This window comes from Salvelinus fontinalis, chromosome 10 (assembly GCF_029448725.1).
Source record: "Salvelinus fontinalis isolate EN_2023a chromosome 10, ASM2944872v1, whole genome shotgun sequence".
Classification (NCBI taxonomy): Eukaryota; Metazoa; Chordata; class Actinopteri; order Salmoniformes; family Salmonidae; genus Salvelinus; species Salvelinus fontinalis.
The window spans coordinates 37,477,682-37,498,226 of NC_074674.1; the positions used below are offsets into that span (position 1 = coordinate 37,477,682).

The 20,545-nt window shown below is 44.0% G+C and overlaps 1 protein-coding gene across 2 annotated transcripts in view; it reads left to right on the top strand.

Annotated features, from left to right (window-relative positions):
• Positions 1 to 20,545, top strand: part of LOC129864123 (astrotactin-2-like) — a 485,619-nt gene that overhangs the window by 219,239 nt on the left and 245,835 nt on the right. For both annotated transcript variants that reach the window (XM_055936744.1, XM_055936743.1), the window contains exons 8-10: positions 1,997 to 2,081; positions 2,779 to 2,853; positions 5,058 to 5,195. In XM_055936744.1, the coding sequence (XP_055792719.1) occupies positions 1,997 to 2,081; positions 2,779 to 2,853; positions 5,058 to 5,195 (298 nt within the window). The remainder of the gene's footprint in view (positions 1 to 1,996; positions 2,082 to 2,778; positions 2,854 to 5,057; positions 5,196 to 20,545) is intronic.

The following is a 20,545-nucleotide window of genomic DNA, read 5'->3' on the forward strand; positions in this document are numbered from 1 at the left end:
CGTGATTTGAAGACATTCTTCTTTAATAAATGAAGAACACTAAAACACTAAACAAACTAACAAAATAACAAAAACAAACATGAAGCTAATTACAATGAGTGCTGACATGCAACCACACATAGACAACTACCCACAAAACCAAAATGGAAAATGGCAACCTAAGTAGGATCCCCAATCAGAGACAACGATAAACAGCTGCCTCTGATTGGGAACCAATTCAGGCCACCATAAACCTACATTACCTAAACATACAAAAATCCCCATAGATAAACAAAAACCCTAGACAAGACAAAAACACAAATACCCACCCTCGTCACACCCTGACCTGACCAAAATAATACAAAACATATAGAAAATGAAGGTCAGGGCGTGACAGTAACCACCCCCCCCCCCCCAAAGGTGTGGACTCCGGCCGCGAAACCTGAACCTATAGGGGATGGTCTGGGTGGGCATTTCTCCGCAGTGGCAGCTCTGGTGAGGGACGTAGCCCCCGCTCCACCTCTGGCTTGGCCCACTTAGGTGGCGCCTCTAGAGCGGGGACCCTCGCCGCAAACCCCGGATTGGGGACCTTCGTAGCGGGCCCCGAACTGGGCGGCGTTGCTGGAGGCTCCGGACTGGAGGGCGTCGCTGGAGGCTCCGGACTTGAGACCCCCGTTGGCGGCTTCGTGCCATGTCTCACCCCTGGAGGCTTGTTGCCATGGATGATCACTGGAGGCTTCTTGCCATGGATCATCACTGGAGGCTTCGTGCCATGGATCACCACTGGAGGCTTCGTGCCATGGATCACCACTGGAGGCTTCGTGCCATGGATCATCACTGGAGGCTTCGTGCCATGGATCATCACTGGAGGCTTCGTGCCATGGATCATCACTGGAGGCTTCGTGCCATGGATCATCACTGGAGGCTTCGTGCCATGGATCACCACTGGAGGCTTCGTGCCATGGATCACCACTGGAGGCTTCGTGCCATGGATCACCACAGGAGGCTTCTTGCCATGGATCATCACTGGAGTCTTCGTGCCATGGATCATCACTGGAGGCTTCGTGCCATGGATCATCACTGGAGGCTTCTTGCCATGGATCATCACTGGAGTGGAAACGTTTTGGGTAGCCTTCCACAATCATTCCAGAAAAATAATGTCATGGCTTTAGAAGCTTCTGATAGGCTAATTGACATAATTTGAGTCAATTGGAGAAGTACCTGTGTATGTATTTCAAAGCCTACTCAAACTCAGGTCCTCTTTGCTTGAAATCATGGGAAAATCAAAAGAAATCAGCTAAGACCTCAGAAAAAAAATTGTAGACCTTCACAAGTCTGGTTCATCCTTGGGAGCAATTTCCAAATGCCTGAAAGTACCACGTTCATCTGTACAAACAATAGTAAGCAAGTATAGACACCATGGGACCACGCAGCCGTCATACCGCTCAGGAAGGAGACGCGTTCTGTCTGCTAGAGATGAATGTACTTTGGTGCGAAAAGTGCAAATCAATCCCAGAACAACAGCAAAGGATCTCGACCTACATCTCTCCCGAGTCCGTACGGGTGTTTCAGAAATGGGACAATACTGTAACTACTAATTGGATACCACGAAATTGGGGAGAAAATAGGGCAAAAAAATTATCTCTCGGGCCGAATTGAAGTGCCCGGCGGGCCGGATTTTTGTTTTGTTTTTAAACTGTTTTATAATTTAAAAAATGAAAAAAATGAAAAGGTCAGTTTGTTAGTTAATCAGAACATGGCAGGGGTGGAGAAGGGAGTCTTAAGGTTTTAGAGGGGCATATTGACTTCAGTTTAGAGTTCCGGCATGTCTGAGATGGAGATTGAGGTGAGGCTAGCTATAATTAGAGAAGGAGCGGGAGGTTGAGCAGTAGCTGCCAAACTATGTCCGGTGCCAACTGATTATTGCACAGGGCTAGCCTGCTGATCGATGAGCAGGGAGGCCCTGGAAGACACGTGGATAAATTAATATATTTGTCACTTTGTTCCCTTCCCGCAGGAGAATGCAGCTGTCACGAGGGCTATTCTCCTGACCCGGTGCATAAACACCTCTGTATTCGCAGCGACTGGGGCCGCAACGAAGGGTAAGTCCAGCCGGCTCTGCCCTGCACACGGACTGTCAGCGCACTGATGAGACAAAAGGAGAAGAGGACAGGAGAGGAAGAGTGAGAGGGCGAGGGAGGGAAACATAGGGTGAGAGGGGAAGGAGATGGATTGAGGGAGAGGGGAAGGGAAGGAGATGGAGCAAGGGAGAGGGTATGCTAGCGAGTATAAGGAGAGAAAGAGAGCGGGAGAGAAATGAGGCCTCCATCACCTCGCCATGTGCCCAGTCAAGTGCAAGCCCTCTTCCTGGCTCGGACTGCATGCTAATTAACTCAACTAGCTCAACAGCTGGGCAAATAAAATACCAGCCCCCATTAGTTATGTAAATCCCTCATCATCAGTTGGACTCAGTCCTTACCTGCCAATCACAGATCCAATCCCTCTTCACCAATTCAGGAGCAATGGAGGATCATCTTTGGTATTTAAAGCCAGACAAAATTGTGTAGCATGACCTTGCAACTGGTTTTTACTGTGCAGGTATATCAACTCCCTTATGTAGTAACATGTTTTGCATGGTGTATTAACATTTTCCTGCCTCTGACTTTTAGAAATTTAAAGAATTGCACTAACTTAACTTTTTGCATGTTTTGTTCTTGCATGAATGTATAAGGAGTGTGTTAATACATGTGCATTGTTCAGTGTATTGTGTATAAATGTGCTTCCCTGCTCTCTCCCCAGTCCCTGGCCCTACACCAACCTGGAGAAGGGTTATGACCTCGTCACAGGGGAGCAAGCTCCAGAAAAGATCTTCAGGTGAGGAGACATGTGAATCCAAGCACCCTCGCCTGCGTGCTTAGCTGGTGGTCTGCCAAAATAATGTATTTTCAGTCAACTACACTGAAGTCAGGGAACCAGGGATGTATACACTACCAGCTATCAACAGACACTATGGGAACTGGGACCATGCAATTGTCTTCTCCATACACCTGCCTCTGTGCCTGTTCTGAGCACAATAGTTCACACACACATTCACAGATGCACGTGTACAAATTCACACAAACACACGCGCACACACACGCACGCACATACACGCACACACACATCCCCAGAGGCAGCTGTATGTACAGTGTGACGCCCTGTTAAGAAATAGCCAGAGGGAATGTTATGGACAGGGCTTTCAAGTGCTTTTAGTGCCCGTCTTTGTGCCAGGGCTTCTCCTGACAGGGACATTCTTTCTGACATTTTCCTGAGTAGTGTTAACACAAAGGCACCACACAGGTAGATGTAGCTGTGCCAGTCACTAGAGCCTTCCAAGGGCTACAGAACCCTGCTTTCTACTTTCTACTTCTTCTTTGTCCTTTCTGGGTGTGTTCTAATTGGGAAGCTCGTGATCACTTCAGAAAGAGGTGCCAGAGTAGGTATTTTACAACAACAACAAAAAACTAGACTAAGTGTGGTAAGGGTGAAAGAGTAAATACTTTGAAATGAGACTGTGGGTTATTATGGCACCGCAAAATAATCGTAAATCCTATGATGAATTTGTCGCTCGGATCCACTGCCTTGCAGATGAGATGCATCATTATAAGTCACATCTCGCCTTTCAGTCACACTGTTGTCAGAATCACTACAGATCTATACGCAACTTTTCATGTATAAGCTGTTTTCCCTGATATCATCAAATGCCTGGTGTGGATGTTTAGGGGTGGAAAAACCCTGAGAATAATTCATATTCATTTTACTTACCTGCGATGTTATCATTTTCTGCTTCTCTCCTGCATGCACACACTAGCACCACCAACACAGACACACACACTCAGCACAGATACAAACATACACACATCTTTGGTAAAGCCTACCGGTGTGTGTGATGGATGGGGAGAGGAGCAGGGGCCGATCAATGGGCTCCAGAGTGAGAGGTCGGAGGGAGCGGGGGACTGGCCGTCAGTGTCTTATTTATGAGTGGATATGGCTATTGATCAGGCCTGAATCATTGTGTTCCTGTCTATATCCCAGGTCAAGGCCGGTGGCACGCTGCCCACTCCTCCGAGCACCTCTCTAAAGGACTACTGACAAAGAGCTTATAGAATTAGATATTGGCTGAAGTCCCCATATCATAATTCTGGGATGACAAGGGTTTAACGTCAGTCATAAGGCCCATGACAGCCACCCTAAGCCACGCTGAGTAAACCATTAGCAGATGTTATGAGTCATAGTAGATATATTTCAGTCTTTGATAATGATACACAATATACATTAGATTTTAATACAATTCTCTGAAATGTAATTATTACCTTTGTATTCAAGACTTCCGTTTTTTCCTTATTTATGGTTGTGGTTCTTATTCACCGATAATGAATGGAAATGCAGTTTTGATTGAGCCCACAATTTAGTACATTTTCACTTCATATTCCCAGGTCCATTAGCAGAAAGAAAAATTTGCAGCTCTAGCTAATGACCTACGTTTTTCAGAGAACATTTGGTGCTTGATCAGCAATCAAACTGCACACTTAGAGTTTACACACATAGATGAACAGTCATAAACTGGATGTAAAATGTTTAATGACAATTGTGTAATATGGTATAATGTGCATTTCCGTGGTAGAACTGCTGACTAGCACTACTGCTGTAGCACTGTTGAGTGACGGATGATACTGATGGAACTCGCATAGCATTGGTCAGGTGGTCAGAATTTTTTTTAAACATTGTGCACAGTAGCATGGATCAACATCTTCTTATCTCAACTTTCCTCATGTAAGCACTAGCTTTTGAGTTCAATTCTAAACATTATTTAATTATATGCATTTTGGTGGCACATTCACATTGCTATCGATCCAGATGGCATTGACAACAAAGAAAAACTGTCAAATATGACACTGGCTCTACATCAAAAGGACAAGCCCTTACCAGCTGTCACAATGCTGACTGATTTATTTTTAGCTGACTGTTTAATATGGAGGCTGAGTACGTTGTTGTCTTTTTTGACACTTAAGCATCTCGTTGTCTCTGTGTCAACGCAGGTCGTCCTACAGCCTGGGCCAGGGTCTGTGGCTGCCAGTGAGTAAGAGCTTTGTTGTGCCACCGGTGGAGCTGTCAATCAACCCCATCGCCAGCTGCAAGACTGACGTGCTGGTGACAGAGGACCCTGGGGACGTCAGGTCAGTTTACCTTTAAAGATACCTATGCACACATAGCGGATATTTCTTTCCTGAGACCTGATCTAAAGTCAGTTTACTTCTAAAAGCACCTCTGTATTTGTTTGTTGAAATGTCAGATCTCTGGTTTACAGCAAGTTCTTGCGTTAGCAAACACCTCAAATGCAATTTGTCTATCATTTTTACTCAATTTCCATAAGGAGTCTTACCAGGTAATTTTCATTCTGTAATTACAACATGATTGATAGACACATGTTATTTCATATTCAAAATGTTCATGTCCGGGTGTCACTTAGGTCATGTTAGTGTGCATAGCATTGTAGATGTAACCTGTCATCTCACAACAGAGAACTGCTAGCCACAGCACAAATGCCGTCACTGACATCAGCAAATTATGTCAATAACTAAGTGGTTGTTGAAGGATAGATATGGTTATGCATTCAATCTAACACGGTCTGACACACTGTATATTAAAGTGATAATGCTCGAGAAGCCGGTGTTTGGAGAATATATTGGCACGGGTGTTGTAAGGCCTGACCTGAAGTCAAGGGCCAGTATACCGTGCAAATATATCTTCCAAACACCGGATTCGAGGGCATTATCACTTTTATACAACGTGTTACCAACATATTCAAATAATGATTGACATATTTTCATTAAAAACTGTATTTTGATGAATTTATTCATACTATTTCATCCTTCCACAAGATATAGTCCCCACACAAATCTAGGGTAGCTACCCAAGTCGGCTGGTCATTTGTTCTATTGGTTCGGTTGCCAGAGACGTGACCCAGTCGTTCAGTCTATGGACTCGACCTAGTCGTTCATTTAAAATGTTCCATTGCCATACTGGTAGTTGGGATAAGAACGTTGCCAGAATAACAGCAAAGTAGCTGCATTTGCATAAGCTGTTTTCTAGATACATTTATTTGGATATATCCATCACAATGAACTAATGAGTCGTGATTTAGCCTGGCATTGAAAATGTGCTCTCTCGTCAGAATTGTTGTTCAGAGGAGTTAGCCAACAACACAGCTAACACAATCACTTCAAACTGAAGCTGGAAAGATGGCTGTACCTTTTTTAAATTTACATGTCTTTGTATATATCCATAAAAATTATGCCAGCCTATTAATGATTTCGACTGGCTGTGAAACGCTGCAAGTCTGTCTCGTCCCGACACGTTAATTGTGTAATGAAACAGGCAGGGAGCAGGCCTCGAACCCTCGACCTTCTAGCCTGATGTCCAGTGAGCTATCGAATGTGCCCCAAAAGCCTGCTCGAGCTGCAGAGTCGATATCCTCGCTTATTTTTTTATTTGTATTTCACCTTTATTTAACCAGGTAGGCTAGTTGAGAACAAGTTCTCATTTGCAACTGCGACCTGGCCAAGATAAAGCATAGCAGTGTGAACAGACAACAACACAGAGTTACACATGGAGTAAACAATAAACAAGTCAATAACATAGTAGAAAAAAAGAGAATCTATATACAATGTGTGCAAAAGGCATGAGGAGGTAGGCAATAAATCGAATAATTACAATTTAGCAGATTAACACTGGAGTGATACATCATCAGATGATCATGTGCAAGTAGAGATACTGGTGTGCAAAAGAGCAGAAAAGTAAATAAATAAAAGCAGTATGGGGGTGAGGTAGGTAAATTGGGTGGGCTATATACCGATGGACTATGTACAGCTGCAGCGATCGGTTAGCTGCTCGGATAGCAGATGTTTAAAGTTGTTGAGGGAGATAAAAGTCTCCAACTTCAGAGATTTTTGCAATTCGTTCCAGTCGCAGGCAGCAGAGAACTGGAAGGAAAGGCGTCCAAATGAGGTTTTGGCTTTAGGGATGATCAGTGAGATACACCTGCTGGAGCACGTGCTACGGGTGGGTGTAGCCATCGTGACCAGTGAACTGAGATAAGGCGGCACTTTACCTAGCATAGCCTTGTAGATGACCTGGAGCCAGTGGGTCTGACGACGAACATGTAGAGAGGGCCAGCCGACTAGGGCATACAGGTCGCAGTGGTGGGTCGTATAAGGTGCTTTAGTAACAAAACGCATGGCACTGTGATAAACTGCATCCAGTTTGCTGAGTAGAGTATTGGAAGCTATTTTGTAGATGACATCGCCGAAGTCGAGGATCGGTAGGATAGTCAGTTTTACTAGGGTAAGTTTGGCGGCGTGAGTGAAGGAGGCTTTGTTGCGAAATAGAAAGCCGACTCTAGATTTGATTTTGTATTGGAGATGTTTGATATGAGTCTGGAAGGAGAGTTTGCAGTCTAGCCAGACACCTAGGTACTTATAGATGTCCACATATTCTAGGTCGGAACCGTCCAGGGTGGTGATGCTAGTCGGGCGTGCGGGTGCAGGCAGCGAACGGTTGAAAAGCATGCATTTGGTTTTACTAGCGTTTAAGAGCAGTTGGAGGCCACGGAAGGAGTGTTGTATGGCATTGAAGCTCGTTTGGAGGTTAGATAGCACAGTGTCCAAGGAAGGGCCAGAAGTATACAGAATGGTGTCGTCTGCGTAGAGGTGGATCAGGGAATCGCCCGCAGCAAGAGCAACATCATTGATATATACAGAGAAAAGAGTCGGCCCGAGAATTGAACCCTGTGGTACCCCTATAGAGACTGCCAGAGGACCGGACAGCATGCCCTCCGATTTGACACACTGAACTCTGTCTGCAAAGTAGTTGGTGAACCAGGCAAGGCAGTCATTAGAAAAACCGAGGCTGCTGAGTCTGCCGATAAGAATATGGTGATTGACAGAGTCGAAAGCCTTGGCCAGGTCGATGAAGACGGCTGCACAGTACTGTCTTTTATCGATGGCGGTTATGATATCGTTTAGTACCTTGAGCGTGGCTGAGGTGCACCCGTGACCGGCTCGGAAACCGGATTGCACAGCGGAGAAGGTACGGTGGGATTCGAGATGGTCAGTGATCTGTTTGTTGACTTGGCTTTCGAAGACCTTAGATAGGCAGGGCAGGATGGATATAGGTCTGTAACAGTTTGGGTCCAGGGTGTCTCCCCCTTTGAAGAGGGGGATGACCGCGGCAGCTTTCCAATCCTTGGGGATCTCAGATGATACGAAGGAGAGGTTGAACAGGATGGTAATAGGGGGTGCGACAATGGCGATGGACAGTTTCAGAAATAGGGAGTCCAGCTTGTCAAGCCCAGCTGATTTGTATGGATTTGGGTAAAGGAGAAGCTGGGGAGGCTTGGGCGAGTAGCAGCGGGATGGGCAGGGCTGTTGGCCAAGGTTGGAGTCGCCAGGAGGAAGGCATGGCCAGCCATTAAGAAATGCTTGTTGAAGTTTTCGATTATCACGGATTTATCGGTGGTGACCGTGTTACCTAGCCTAAGTGCAGTGGGCAGCTGGGAGGAGGTGCTCTTGTTTTACAGTATCCCAGAACTTTTTGGAGTTGCACATTTCTGCTTGAAAAAGCTGGCCTTTGCTTTCCTGACTGACTGCGTGTATTGGTTCCTGACTTCCCTGAACAGTTGCATATCGCGGGGGCTCTTCGATGCTATTGCAGTTCGCCACAGGATGTTTTTGTGCTGGTCGAGGGCAATCAGGTCTGGAGTGAACCAAGGGCTATATCTGTTCTTAGTTCTGCATTTTTTGAATGGAGCATGCTTGTCTAATATGGTGAGGAAGTAACTTTTAAAGAATGACCAGGCATCCTCAACTGACGGGATGAGGTCAATATCCTTCCAGGTTACCCGGGCCAGGTCGATTAGAAAGGCCTGCTCGCAGAAGTGTTTTAGGGAGCGTTTGACAGTGATGAGGGGTGGTCGTTTGACCGCGGACCCGTAGCGGATACAGGCAATGAGGCAGTGATTGCTGAGATCTTGATTGAAGACAGCAGAGGTGTATTTGGAGGGCAAGTTGGTCAGGATAATGTCTATTAGGGTGCCCATGTTTACGGATTTAGGGTTGTACCTGGTGGGTTCCTTGATGATTTGTGTGAGATTGAGGGCATCTAGCTTAGATTGTAGGACTGCCGGGGTGTTAAGCATATCCCAGTTTAGGTCACCTAACAGAACAAACTCTGAAGCTAGATGGGGAGCGATCAATTCACAGATGGTGTCCAGGGCACAGCTGGGAGCTGAGGGGGGTCGGTAGCAGGCGGCAACAGTGAGAGACTTATTTCTGGAGAGATTAATTTTTTAAATTAGAAGTTCGAACTGTTTGGGCATAGACCTGGAAAGTATGACAGAATTTTGCAGGCTATCTCTGCAGTAGATTGCAACTCCTCCCCCTTTGGCAGTTCTATCTTGACGGAAAGTGTTATAGTTGGGTATGGAAATCTCAGAATTTTTGGTGGCCTTCCTAAGCCAGGATTCAGACACGGCAAGGACATCAGGGTTGGCAGAGTGTGCTAAAGCGGTGAGTAAGACAAACTTAGGGAGGAGGCTTCTGATGTTGACATGCATAAGGGCAAGGCTTTTTCGATCACAGAAGTCAACAAATGAGGGTGCCTGGGGACATGCAGGGCCTGGGTTTACCTCCACATCACCCGAGGAACAGAGGAGTAGTAGGATGAGGGTGCGGCTAAAGGCTATCAAAACTGGTCGCCTAGATCGTTGGGGACAAGGAATAAAAGGAGCAGATTTATGGGCGAGGTAGAATAGATTCTGGGCATAATGTGCAGACAGGGGTATGGTGGGGCACGGGTACAGCGGAGGCAAGCCCAGGCACTGGGTGATGATAAGAGAGGTTGTATCTCTGGACATGCTGGTCTCAATGGGTGAGGTCACCGCATGCGTGGGAGGTGGGACAAAGGAGGTATCAGAGGCACGGAGAGTGGAACTACGGGGTCCATTGCAAACCAAAACAATGATAACTAGCCTGAACAACAGTATGCAGGGCATAATGATATTTGAGAGAGACATACAGTAAGGCATAAAGTGATTGCAGGTCTTGATTGGGAGAGCTAGCTAAAACAACAGGTGAGATAACAGCAGCTAGTCAGCTAACACAGCAACAGCAGGTAAAAATGGCGACGACTAGGCAGAGAGGGTCGGATTAACTACACACAGAGCCTGAGTTAAAACACAGAGCTGACAGATAAAACACAAATAAACAGAATGGAGTACCGTGAATTAATGGACAGTCCGACAGGCATCAGCTATGTAGCCAAGTGATCATAGTGTCCAGGGGGCAGCCGTAGATGGAGCAGGGAAGCCACCACTACGCAGCGTTTAAAGTTAGTAGCCCGGGGGGTGGTCTGCTCATACGGAGGGGGTCTGCTCAGACGGAGGCCGGTTGAGGGCACAGCGGATGGGGTATTCGTCTGCAGACCAGACGTGGTCGTGTTGACAGAGAATCCAAGCCGGATGGCGATGGCGAAAGAGGTATTGTAGAATTGTGTTTGCTAACTGGTGCTAGCTTCGTGGCAGTGGCGCTAGCTGCAAACTAGCTGTGAGGATCAGAAGTAGTGCCTCAGGGATTACGGCAGGAATCCGGCGTTGTTGTGGAGAGACAGTCCGATGCTGGTAAATTGGTGAGTAATATCCAGGCTAATAACAGGGCTGGTGTCTGTGCAGAAGGTAAAAGCTGCTAGCAGGGGCTAAAAATGACTAAATAGCTTGTAGCTAACCAGCTAATGGGGGTTCTTGAATGTGTTCCAAAGTTAAAAAAATGATAGCGATTCCGTATCACATTGGGTGAGGTAGGTTACCGGAAGGTATAATCGAATTAAAAATCGAAAAGAGATAGAATTTTTTTTTTTATATATATACAAGAAATACGAAAAATACAAACGTACAGGAGAGGACGAAACAAAACACGTCTACACTGCTACGCCATCTTGGTTTGCAGGGCCCACAAAAATCTGTCCTAACAGCACGACCCAGAGTCGTTACACTACTCCCTCCTTTCAAAGAGCGCATCCTCGCGCTAGCTTGCGACTCCACGTCTTATAGGAGCGCGCTCACTGGCCAAGCACACGCACTGTCGTGGATGCAAGGTCCGATCACTTCTGACACCAATGTAATGAAACAGGCAAGGAGCAAGCCTCGAACCCTCAACCTTCTAGTTCGAAGTCCAGCGCGCTATCGACTGTGCCCCAAAAGCCTGCTCGAGCGGCGGAGTCGATTTCCGCACTTATAAACCCAGGGTCATTACAATTACTATGGGACAGTTTGAATATTGAAACAATGTTGCAAATGTCGGAGAGATAGACAGCAACGATTAGCCCCACCCGTTGTATATTCCATAATAGTGCATAGGCAGGCAACATTGATAAAACCACTTTCCAACAATTTCTTGTTTTATAATTGTTTGAAAACTACTTTAGTGTGTGGTCCATAGGTGATACAGACCATGTACTAATTGTTACAACATTAACATATGGACGTAACATGGCGACAGGTAGAAATGAATTTGTTATTCTGGCGGAGATGCCTAATTGAGAGTCGATCACTACCTTGGCAATAGTGTACATCTGTGCTTACTACTGCAAAGTTCCTATACCAGAAATAAGATTACTATAACAATGCCAATTATTTAGGACATGCGTTTGAATCAGCTTGAACTGAGGAGAATGTGGAGAATAATGTTGAGTTCTATAGCAGTGTCACTTATCGTGCCTTACAGTTAATATTGAATAATGTTCTTTCAGAACCTTTCTCAGGAAGCTACATTCACCAAACACTTGATCATACCTTATATAACCAGGCAAGTCCATTAAGAACATATTCCAATTACAAAGACGGCCTAGCAAGAGGCCTTAAGAGGCATTATCGAACCTATGAACAAACAGGTAGAGGGATGATTTGTATTGGTCGTTTTAGAAAGCTGGTGCTGCTAGGTGATATATTTGTCTCTATTTTTAACTGGGGGAAAAAAGGTAATTACTCCATAGTGCGGTTTCTATATCTTGACGGCCTATCACTCAGTCGTGGTCCGGTGATGAATAGATTTAATTACAAGTTCAATGCTGGTTCCAAAGTAGAACACCGAATTGACCAGATAAAATGGAATGGGTATCAAGGCACAAGGCGAGACCCAAATGCAGACACAGGAGGCAGATGGTTGGAGTCTTACAATGTTTATTAATCCAAAGGTGTAGGCAAGAGAATGGTCGTGGACAGGCAATAATGTCAAAATAAGATCAGAGTCCAGGAGGTACAGAGTGGCAGACAGGCTCGTGGTCAAGGCAGGCAGAATGGTCAGGCAGGGGCGTACAAAGTCCAGAAACAGGCAAACGTCAAAACCGGGAGGACAAGAAAAAGGAGAATGCAAAAAGCAGGAGAACGGGAAAAACCGCTGGTTGACTTAAAAACATACAAGACTAACTTGTACAGAGACAGGAAACACAGGGATAAATACACTGGGGAAATAAGCGACACCTGGAAGGGGTAGAGACAATCACATGGACAGGTGAAACAGATCAGAGTGACAGTGGGAACTTGCCATTGTGGCTGCACAGTAGAGAGGCTACAGCCATTTGGGTTACAGCAATTCATCTCGGAGCCAACATGAATTTATGAAAGGATAGTACATGTTCCCTGCTCAATTCCGGTGGCATCATTTCAGAAGACTGTGACACTCAGAGGGACTGTGTGCGGGCTGTGTGGGCTCTGTGTGTGTGTGCATGTGCGCATGCATGTACAATTCCTGCAATTTATAAATTGATAAGAGCTATTGATAAGAGTCAGGTAAATTAGTAATCTGTTTGAAGGAGGGGATTGTAAATAGATAGCAATTTAGATCATTTTTCCTTATGAGACCAATGTGAAACCAGTCATATGGAAGCAAACTGAAAATCATATCAACATGACCAGTGGTAATTTTAGCATGCAAATCTTGGTGGGGTAAACCCAAACATGTTTTGGGGTGATGCATGTCAGTAAAGCCACTACATAACACAACACAACACAGCACTAAACAATACATTAATTGCACTATACCGGTGACAAACGGTGGCCACAAAAATCTGTCCCAACAGCAAAGTCCCAACAGCAGTCCAAACGCCTTACCAATGCTACACCAGGCTATCAGCGGAGCCTTGTCTGGCAGCGAAACAGTTCATTCAGTCTAATCTACTGCCTTTAAAAAAAACATAGCTGATATGGCTGACTTGCTTAAACAAATGTGGTTTCTACTGACAATTGAGATGTACATACCATGGCATAAGGGGACGACAAGAGGTTTATAAGAGGCAATTTCATTTACAACTTTAATGAGCAAGCTAGGACGGACATAGTCAATATAAATATTTGTTTAGCACTTCTGAAATGTATAGCGACAGAATTCAGAACATGGGCCATTCTTAAAGGGTTTTCCCTGTACACCAAGTCAGAACCGTTGGGTAAATAAAGGGGGCATATTAGCAATGAAGCTCTTACAATATTCAATGATTACATTTCTCTAAAACAGGTTATAGGCTACATGTGCACCACCAAGTCAGAACAGTAGGCAAAATTAAGAGTGGAAAATAGAGCAAATTATTAGGGTGAGGCACATGGGCTACTAACAGCTTACTACACAACTTACACTTCGTATTACTTTCTTAGCTACAGTATATATATCTCCCTGGCATATTGCAGAATTTATGCAGCAGCATACAATACATTTTTGGACTCACCTTGTTGTGCTGTGCTCACTTGAACAGGAAGGTGTCGCGGCGGTTTGTCATCAAAGTCTGGCATTCTCTGGATATACACTGCTCAAAAAAATAAAGGGAACACTTAAACGACACAATGTAACTCCAAGTCAATCACACTTCTGTGAAATCAAACTGTCCACTTAGGAAGCAACACTGATTGACAATAAATTTCACATGCTGTTGTGCAAATGGAATAGACAAAAGGTGGAAATTATAGGCAATTAGCAAGACACCCCCAATAAAGGAGTGATTCTGCAGGTGGTGACCACAGACCACTTCTCAGTTCCTATGCTTCCTGGCTGATGTTTTGGTCACTTTTGAATGCTGGCGGTGCTCTCACTCTAATGGTAGCATGAAACGGAGTCTACAACCCACACTACTCAGGTAGTGCAGCTCATCCAGGATGGCACATCAATGCGACCTGTGGCAAGAAGGTTTGCTGTGTCTGTCAGCGTAGTGTCCAGAGCATGGAGGCGCTACCAGGAGATAGGCCAGTACATCAGGAGACGTGGAGGAGGCCGTAGGCGGGCAACAACCCAGCAGCAGGACCGCTACCTCCGCCTTTGAGCAGGAGGAGCACTGCCAGAGCCCTGCAAAATGACCTCCAGCAGGCCACAAATGTGCATGTGTCAGCATATGGTCTCACAAGGGCTCTGAGGATCTCATCTCGCTACCTAATGGCAGGCAGGCTACCTCAAACAACTGTATTTTTTATTCATCAATATATTGTATGTGTAAAAGCTCTACAAACCAATTTTTTTGTGATTCAAACATACTTTCCTAACTCCAAAATTGTAATTAAAGGAATGCCGTATTTAAAGGGATGGCTTAAGATAAATGTACTGAAACCCATTGAATAAAAACTCCACACAAAATGATGTAGGCCAGCAAGTGGGATGGTTTTCAGCGGTTTAATTACATGTATTCAGAATGTGCAAGAGAACCACGCCTGCAAAGCATGTTACGAACCTGCATAAGGTAAAACCAACTACTGAGAAGTGCGTAGGAAAGGCGTGCTTAGGAAAGGCTTACATTTCCTAAGACGAAACCGGGCCCTTGCTGAGAGAAAGAGATTTTGTTTAACAAAAAGATTAGCTACTTTGTGCACGCTCACCTTGCGAGAATAATGACACTGAGCCTTTTTCCTTAATGTTTTGAGAATGGAGAAGACATTAGGAGGATCTTAGACCATTCCTCCATACATAATCTTTCCAGATCCTTAATATCCTTCAGAGTGCTATTATGGACCGTGCTCTTCAATTCAAACTACCTTTTCAATGGGATTCAAGTCCGGAGACTGAGATGGCCATGGCAATTTTTTATTTTGTTGTCAATTTACTATTTCTTTGTGTATTTGATGTGTGTTTGGGGTCCTTGTCTTGCTGGAAGATCCACTTCTGAATAAGTTTCAGTCTTCTGGCCAGGGCCTTGGCTACATATGAGAACACCGAGGTCCGGACCTCGATAATTATTATGATTGTTTTTTTCGAAACTTCGGGGTCTCAACTGACTGATGAGTTAGAATAGTAGAATACACAAGGTACAATTTCAAAACATGGTTGTTCATCAGCAGTTTTCCTCATATACAGGTAACTGACAAAATAATGGAAGCACTTGAGTAAATGAGGGATACAAAGTACACTACCGTTCAAAAGTTTGGGGTCACTTAGAAATGTCCTGGTATTTGAAAGAAAAGCAAAAATGTCCATTAAATAACATCAAATTGATCAGAAATACAGTGTAGACATTGTTAATGTTGTAAATGACTATTGTAGCTGGAAAAGGCAGATTTTTAATGGAATATCTACATAGGTGTACAGAGGACCATTATCAGCAACCATCACTCCTGTGTTCCAACGGCACGTTGTGTTAGCTAATCCAAGTTTATCATTTTAAAAGGCTAATTGATCATTAGAAAGCCCTTTTGCAATTATGTTAGCACAGCTGAAAACTGTTGTTCTGATAAAAGAAGCAATAAAACTGGCCTTCTTTAAACTAGTTGATTATCTGGAGCATCAGCATTTGTGGGTTCGACTACAGGCTCAAAATGGCTTGAAACAAATAACTTTCTTCTGATACTTGTCACTCTATTCTTGTTCTGAGAAATGAAGGCTATTCCATGCGAGAAATTGCCAGGAAACTGAAGATCTCGTACAACGCTGTGTACTACTCCCTTCACAGAACAGCACAAACTGTCTCTAACCAGAATAGAAAGAGGAGTGGGAGGCCCCGGGGCACAACTGAGCAAGAGGACAAGTACATTAGAGTGTCTAGTTTGAGAAACAGACGCCTCACAAGTCCTCAACTGGCAGCTTCATTAAATAGTACGAACAAAACACCAGCCTCAACGTCAACAGCGAAGAGGCGACTCCAGAATGCTGGCCATCTAGGCTGAGTTCCTCTGTCCAGTGTCTTTGGCCCATCTTAATCTTTTCTTTTTATTGGCCAGTCTGAGATATGGCTTTTTCTTTGCAACTCTGCAAAAGGTTTTTCTAATGATCAATTAGCCTTTTAAAATGATCAACTTGGATTAGCTAACACAACGTGCCATTGAAACACAGGAGTGATGGTTGCTGATAATGGGCCTATGTACGCCTATATAGATATTCCATTAAAAATCAGTTTCCAGCTACAACAGTCATTTACAACATTAACAATGTCTACACTGTATTTCTGATCAATTTGATGTTATTTTAATGGACAAGAAATGTGCTTTTCTTTCAAAAACAAGGACATTTCTAAGTGAGCCCAAACTTCTGAACGGTGGTGTATATTGGAAGTAGGTGTATCCAAACAGGTGTGGCTCCTGGGTTAATTAAGCAATTAGCATCCCATCATGCTTACGGTCATGTATAAAAATGCTGGGAAGGGCATTATTGTGTCTACCATGGCTATGCCCCCATAGTATGACAATGCCCCCGTTCACAGGGTTGATGAGCATGAAAACTATGTAAACCACATACCATGGCCATCTCAGTCACCAGATCTCAACCCAATTTAACACTTATGTGAGATTCAGGAGCAGCACCTGAGGAAGCGTTTTCCACCACCATCAACAAAATAACAAATGATGGAATTTCTCGTGGAAGAATGGTGTCACGATAGAGTTCCAGAAGCAGGTCTAGCTCATGTTGGCCCAACACCTTATTAAGACACTTTATGTTGGTGGTTCCTTTATTTTGGCAGTTACCTGTATATCACTCATTGACAGTCACTCAGTTAGCCCATGCAAGTAAAACATTTTTAGATGATTAAATTAGTCTAGTTAGTCTAGCCAGCTATCTACAGTAAACTTGTAGTAATCATGGCCAAATTACCGACCGGGCACGCACCTCCAGGGGTCCCCCATGACCGGGCACGCACCTCCAGGAGTCCCCCATGACCGGGCACGCACCTTCAGGGGTCCCCCATGACCGGGCACGCACCTCCAGGGGTCCCCCATGACCGGGCACGCACCTTCAGGGGTCCCCCATGACCGGGCACGCACCTCCAGGGGTTCCCCATGACCGGGCACGCACCTCCAGGGGTCCCGCATGTATTTTGTTAGTCACTCTCACTCAGATATCATATTAACATGGTATAAGTCATGGCAAAATGTGTAGAATTGCAGTAAATTCGCTTTAAAACTGCGTTCTCTTTAAAAATGTGTTCTCTAAATAAACGTATTTCTTTACCTTTTGTTTATAAAATACTGTTACTACTAACAGACATGATAACATGATAACATGATGTTATTTTCTATAAATGCATCCTTATTTCGATGCCAACCCCACCGGTGGCTTGCGTGGCCAAATAATAATATTTCCGCTAATGCTATTTAGCGAACTCCAGGCATTTATATTTGTTGGTCACTCTCAAAAAAGCTTTTTTTATGGCAACTATTCCAAAGAGCCTATTGGCATTGAGGTTGCGTCTAATTGTACATTTGGAACTTGGTGACCCCAAGATGCGAGCGACCGAGTTCTATAATTCTCCAACTGAACCATCTTCCTCATTGTGCGTGGAGACAAGATACGCTTGCATCCTCTACCAGACAAGGAAACACAAACGTAAAGTGTCTTAAGAGTGTTGGGCCACCACGAGTCAGAACAACTTCAATGCCCCTCGGCATAGATTCTACAAGTGTCTGGATCTCTATTGGAGGGATGCGACACCATTCTTCATAATTTGGTGTTTTGTTGATGGTGGTGGATGACGTTGTCTTCGGTGCCACTCCAGAATCTCCCATAAGTGTTCAGTTTGGTTAAGATGACTGAGACGGCCATGTCATATGGTTTACATCGTTTTCCTGCTCATCTAACCATTCAGTGACCACTCAACGCCTGTGATTGGGGGCATAGTCATCCTTTGGGGGCATAACGAGGGTAGCCAAAATTATTTTGGAGGTGACTGTATGCGTCTTGTGAAGGTCTTTGTGTGTGTGTGTGTGTGTGTGTGTGTGTGTGTGTGTGTGTGTGTGTGTGTGTGTGTGTGTGTGAAAAACAAGCATGTCTAATCTCTCTTCACTAATATAGCTGTCAGCTGCGTGAACGGACATCTGGGCCCAGCAAATTAACTCCTGTTGCAGGCACATGAAAATGCCCTTCATGCTCTAGATACCTACTCTTGAAAACTTTGACTTGAGACCACAGTCTGCGCATAGTGAACAATGAACACTGTATGACTAGGAAGGAATAATGATCCACTATAGATCTTTTCTCTGTTTTAAACAGATACTTTTTGTAGACATTGCTGCAGTACTGTATCTCCTTCGTATATTATGAAAAAGCAACTCTGCTGTGGAAATTCTGTATGTCTATAAACGTTATTCAGTGAAAAATAGATAATTCTGCTGTAGCCCTTTCCACTCACAGCCCCTGTCATCCCATATACAGGTTGAAAATGGCAGATTTTGTCATTGATAAGCGGCAAAATTGGAACGCAGTGGCTGTATAGTAACATGCTATTCATGACGTCAAAGCTCAGGTTCTCTGCTTCACAGCTCTGTATGAGTTTTTGACTGACAGTTGTTCTAAACTTGAGCACCACACGGGAAAAGATGCCCCTATCCCTCCCGCTAATTGCATAGTTGTTGTTGTTTGAGTGAGGGAAATGCTGTAAATCCAGAGGAGTTGATGTGTTCTGAAAGTTGAGACTTTGAGGATAATAATAAATACCTCTTCGACGTCAACAAGCAAACTACACACCCGTGAGTCCAAATGTGTGCTTCACTTCACAAAAATGTATTTAATTTACATTATCAACGTTTATGATCGCTATGTTTGATCCACAGTTACAAGGATGACATGCGTTATACCCTGGGTTGTCCTGAACAGAATGATCTTATGTTTGTCATATTGTGAAGAAACTTTGCAGCTGCATACTTGAATGCACTCATGAGTCCATTCTATCCACACCACAATGACAATTTGTTTGTCTGAAGTGCCTTTTGAAAGCCTAACACTGTAAGATCATATTTTATAACTTAGCTAGCCATGTCGGCAATATAATAAGCTATCAAATTATGCCCTCCTTACCCATATTGAGAATTATAATGGAACATTTTTGGATTGTGTAAACATCAACAGTTATTGTGTGATGGTGGAGTTGGAGGCTGTGTTCCAAACAAAAGAGTGTCCTTGCTTCAGTTCCTCAATCGCAAAACTAGGAGAGCTCAAAAAAGCACATAGTTGAAGGCTCTTTCCTTGAGTCATAAAAGTGCATTGAAATTACTTAGGCACTGTGCACAGTTTGGAGAGGTGTGTTGCCACTTGGAGACACCAGTTAGACCTCTCACTCAAACTTTTTTTCAAACTAATTTTTCATTATCGTGTACCTACTCTAAAATTTCTATGAATATTCATAAATATATTATGTTATATTATATTACTGAATGTATCCAGAGTATTTTCAGATTTCGTTATTGACAAATGTTGTAAAAAGTACAGGAAATGTAAAATGCAAATAAAATCAACAGTGCAAAGTTTGGATTCAGTCTTTTGTCAGGTGAACTGTTGTGTCCTCACCTTAGGTCTGATCATTTCCCCATAATCTCCAAAGTGTTCTCTTTCAATTGCTACCATGGTCATGCATATGCTTTTTATAGTTCTTCTGTTAAAAACATTTCAATTTGGCCCTATCCATATAGGCCCATTTTCACTCAGGAGTGTGAGGGGTTAAACAAACCCAACCAACTGAGCTGCAGCAGTGATTGTTTTCTTCCGCTGGGAGCGCAGGCATACTGAATGATTAATCAGTCTTAATTACTATTTAACATCACACCAGGAACTACATAATAAATTTTAAGAGCATTAACGAAGGGAATGTATCATTGTATGAGTGATTAGATCGAGTTTCTGCAGAATAAATCTAATGAGTTATTGTATGGGGGTAATGATGAGTTCCTGCAACACGGGGAAGTGCCTGTCAGACCTCATGAATAATGGAGTCTGATAATTATGCAAAGTGTTTTGGTTGGGGCAAATTCCTGTAGTGCCGAGCTACCCACTGATGCTCTCCGAGAGTCAGTGACTGCGTCAGTCAGCCGTAATAGTCATGATGGATGTATTGATATTGATGTGGAGCATTGAGACATTGCTCCAAGACTCCAAGGCTGAATGGAATTCAGTCGAACTCGTGTCTTTGTTTATTCTTTGGTTTTATTTGACCATGGGAAAAAGATACTGTGGAAATATCACAATCCAGGTAGAAATTACTTGAGGCCTAAGTACTAAATGACTACAATGTTAATGCAGTA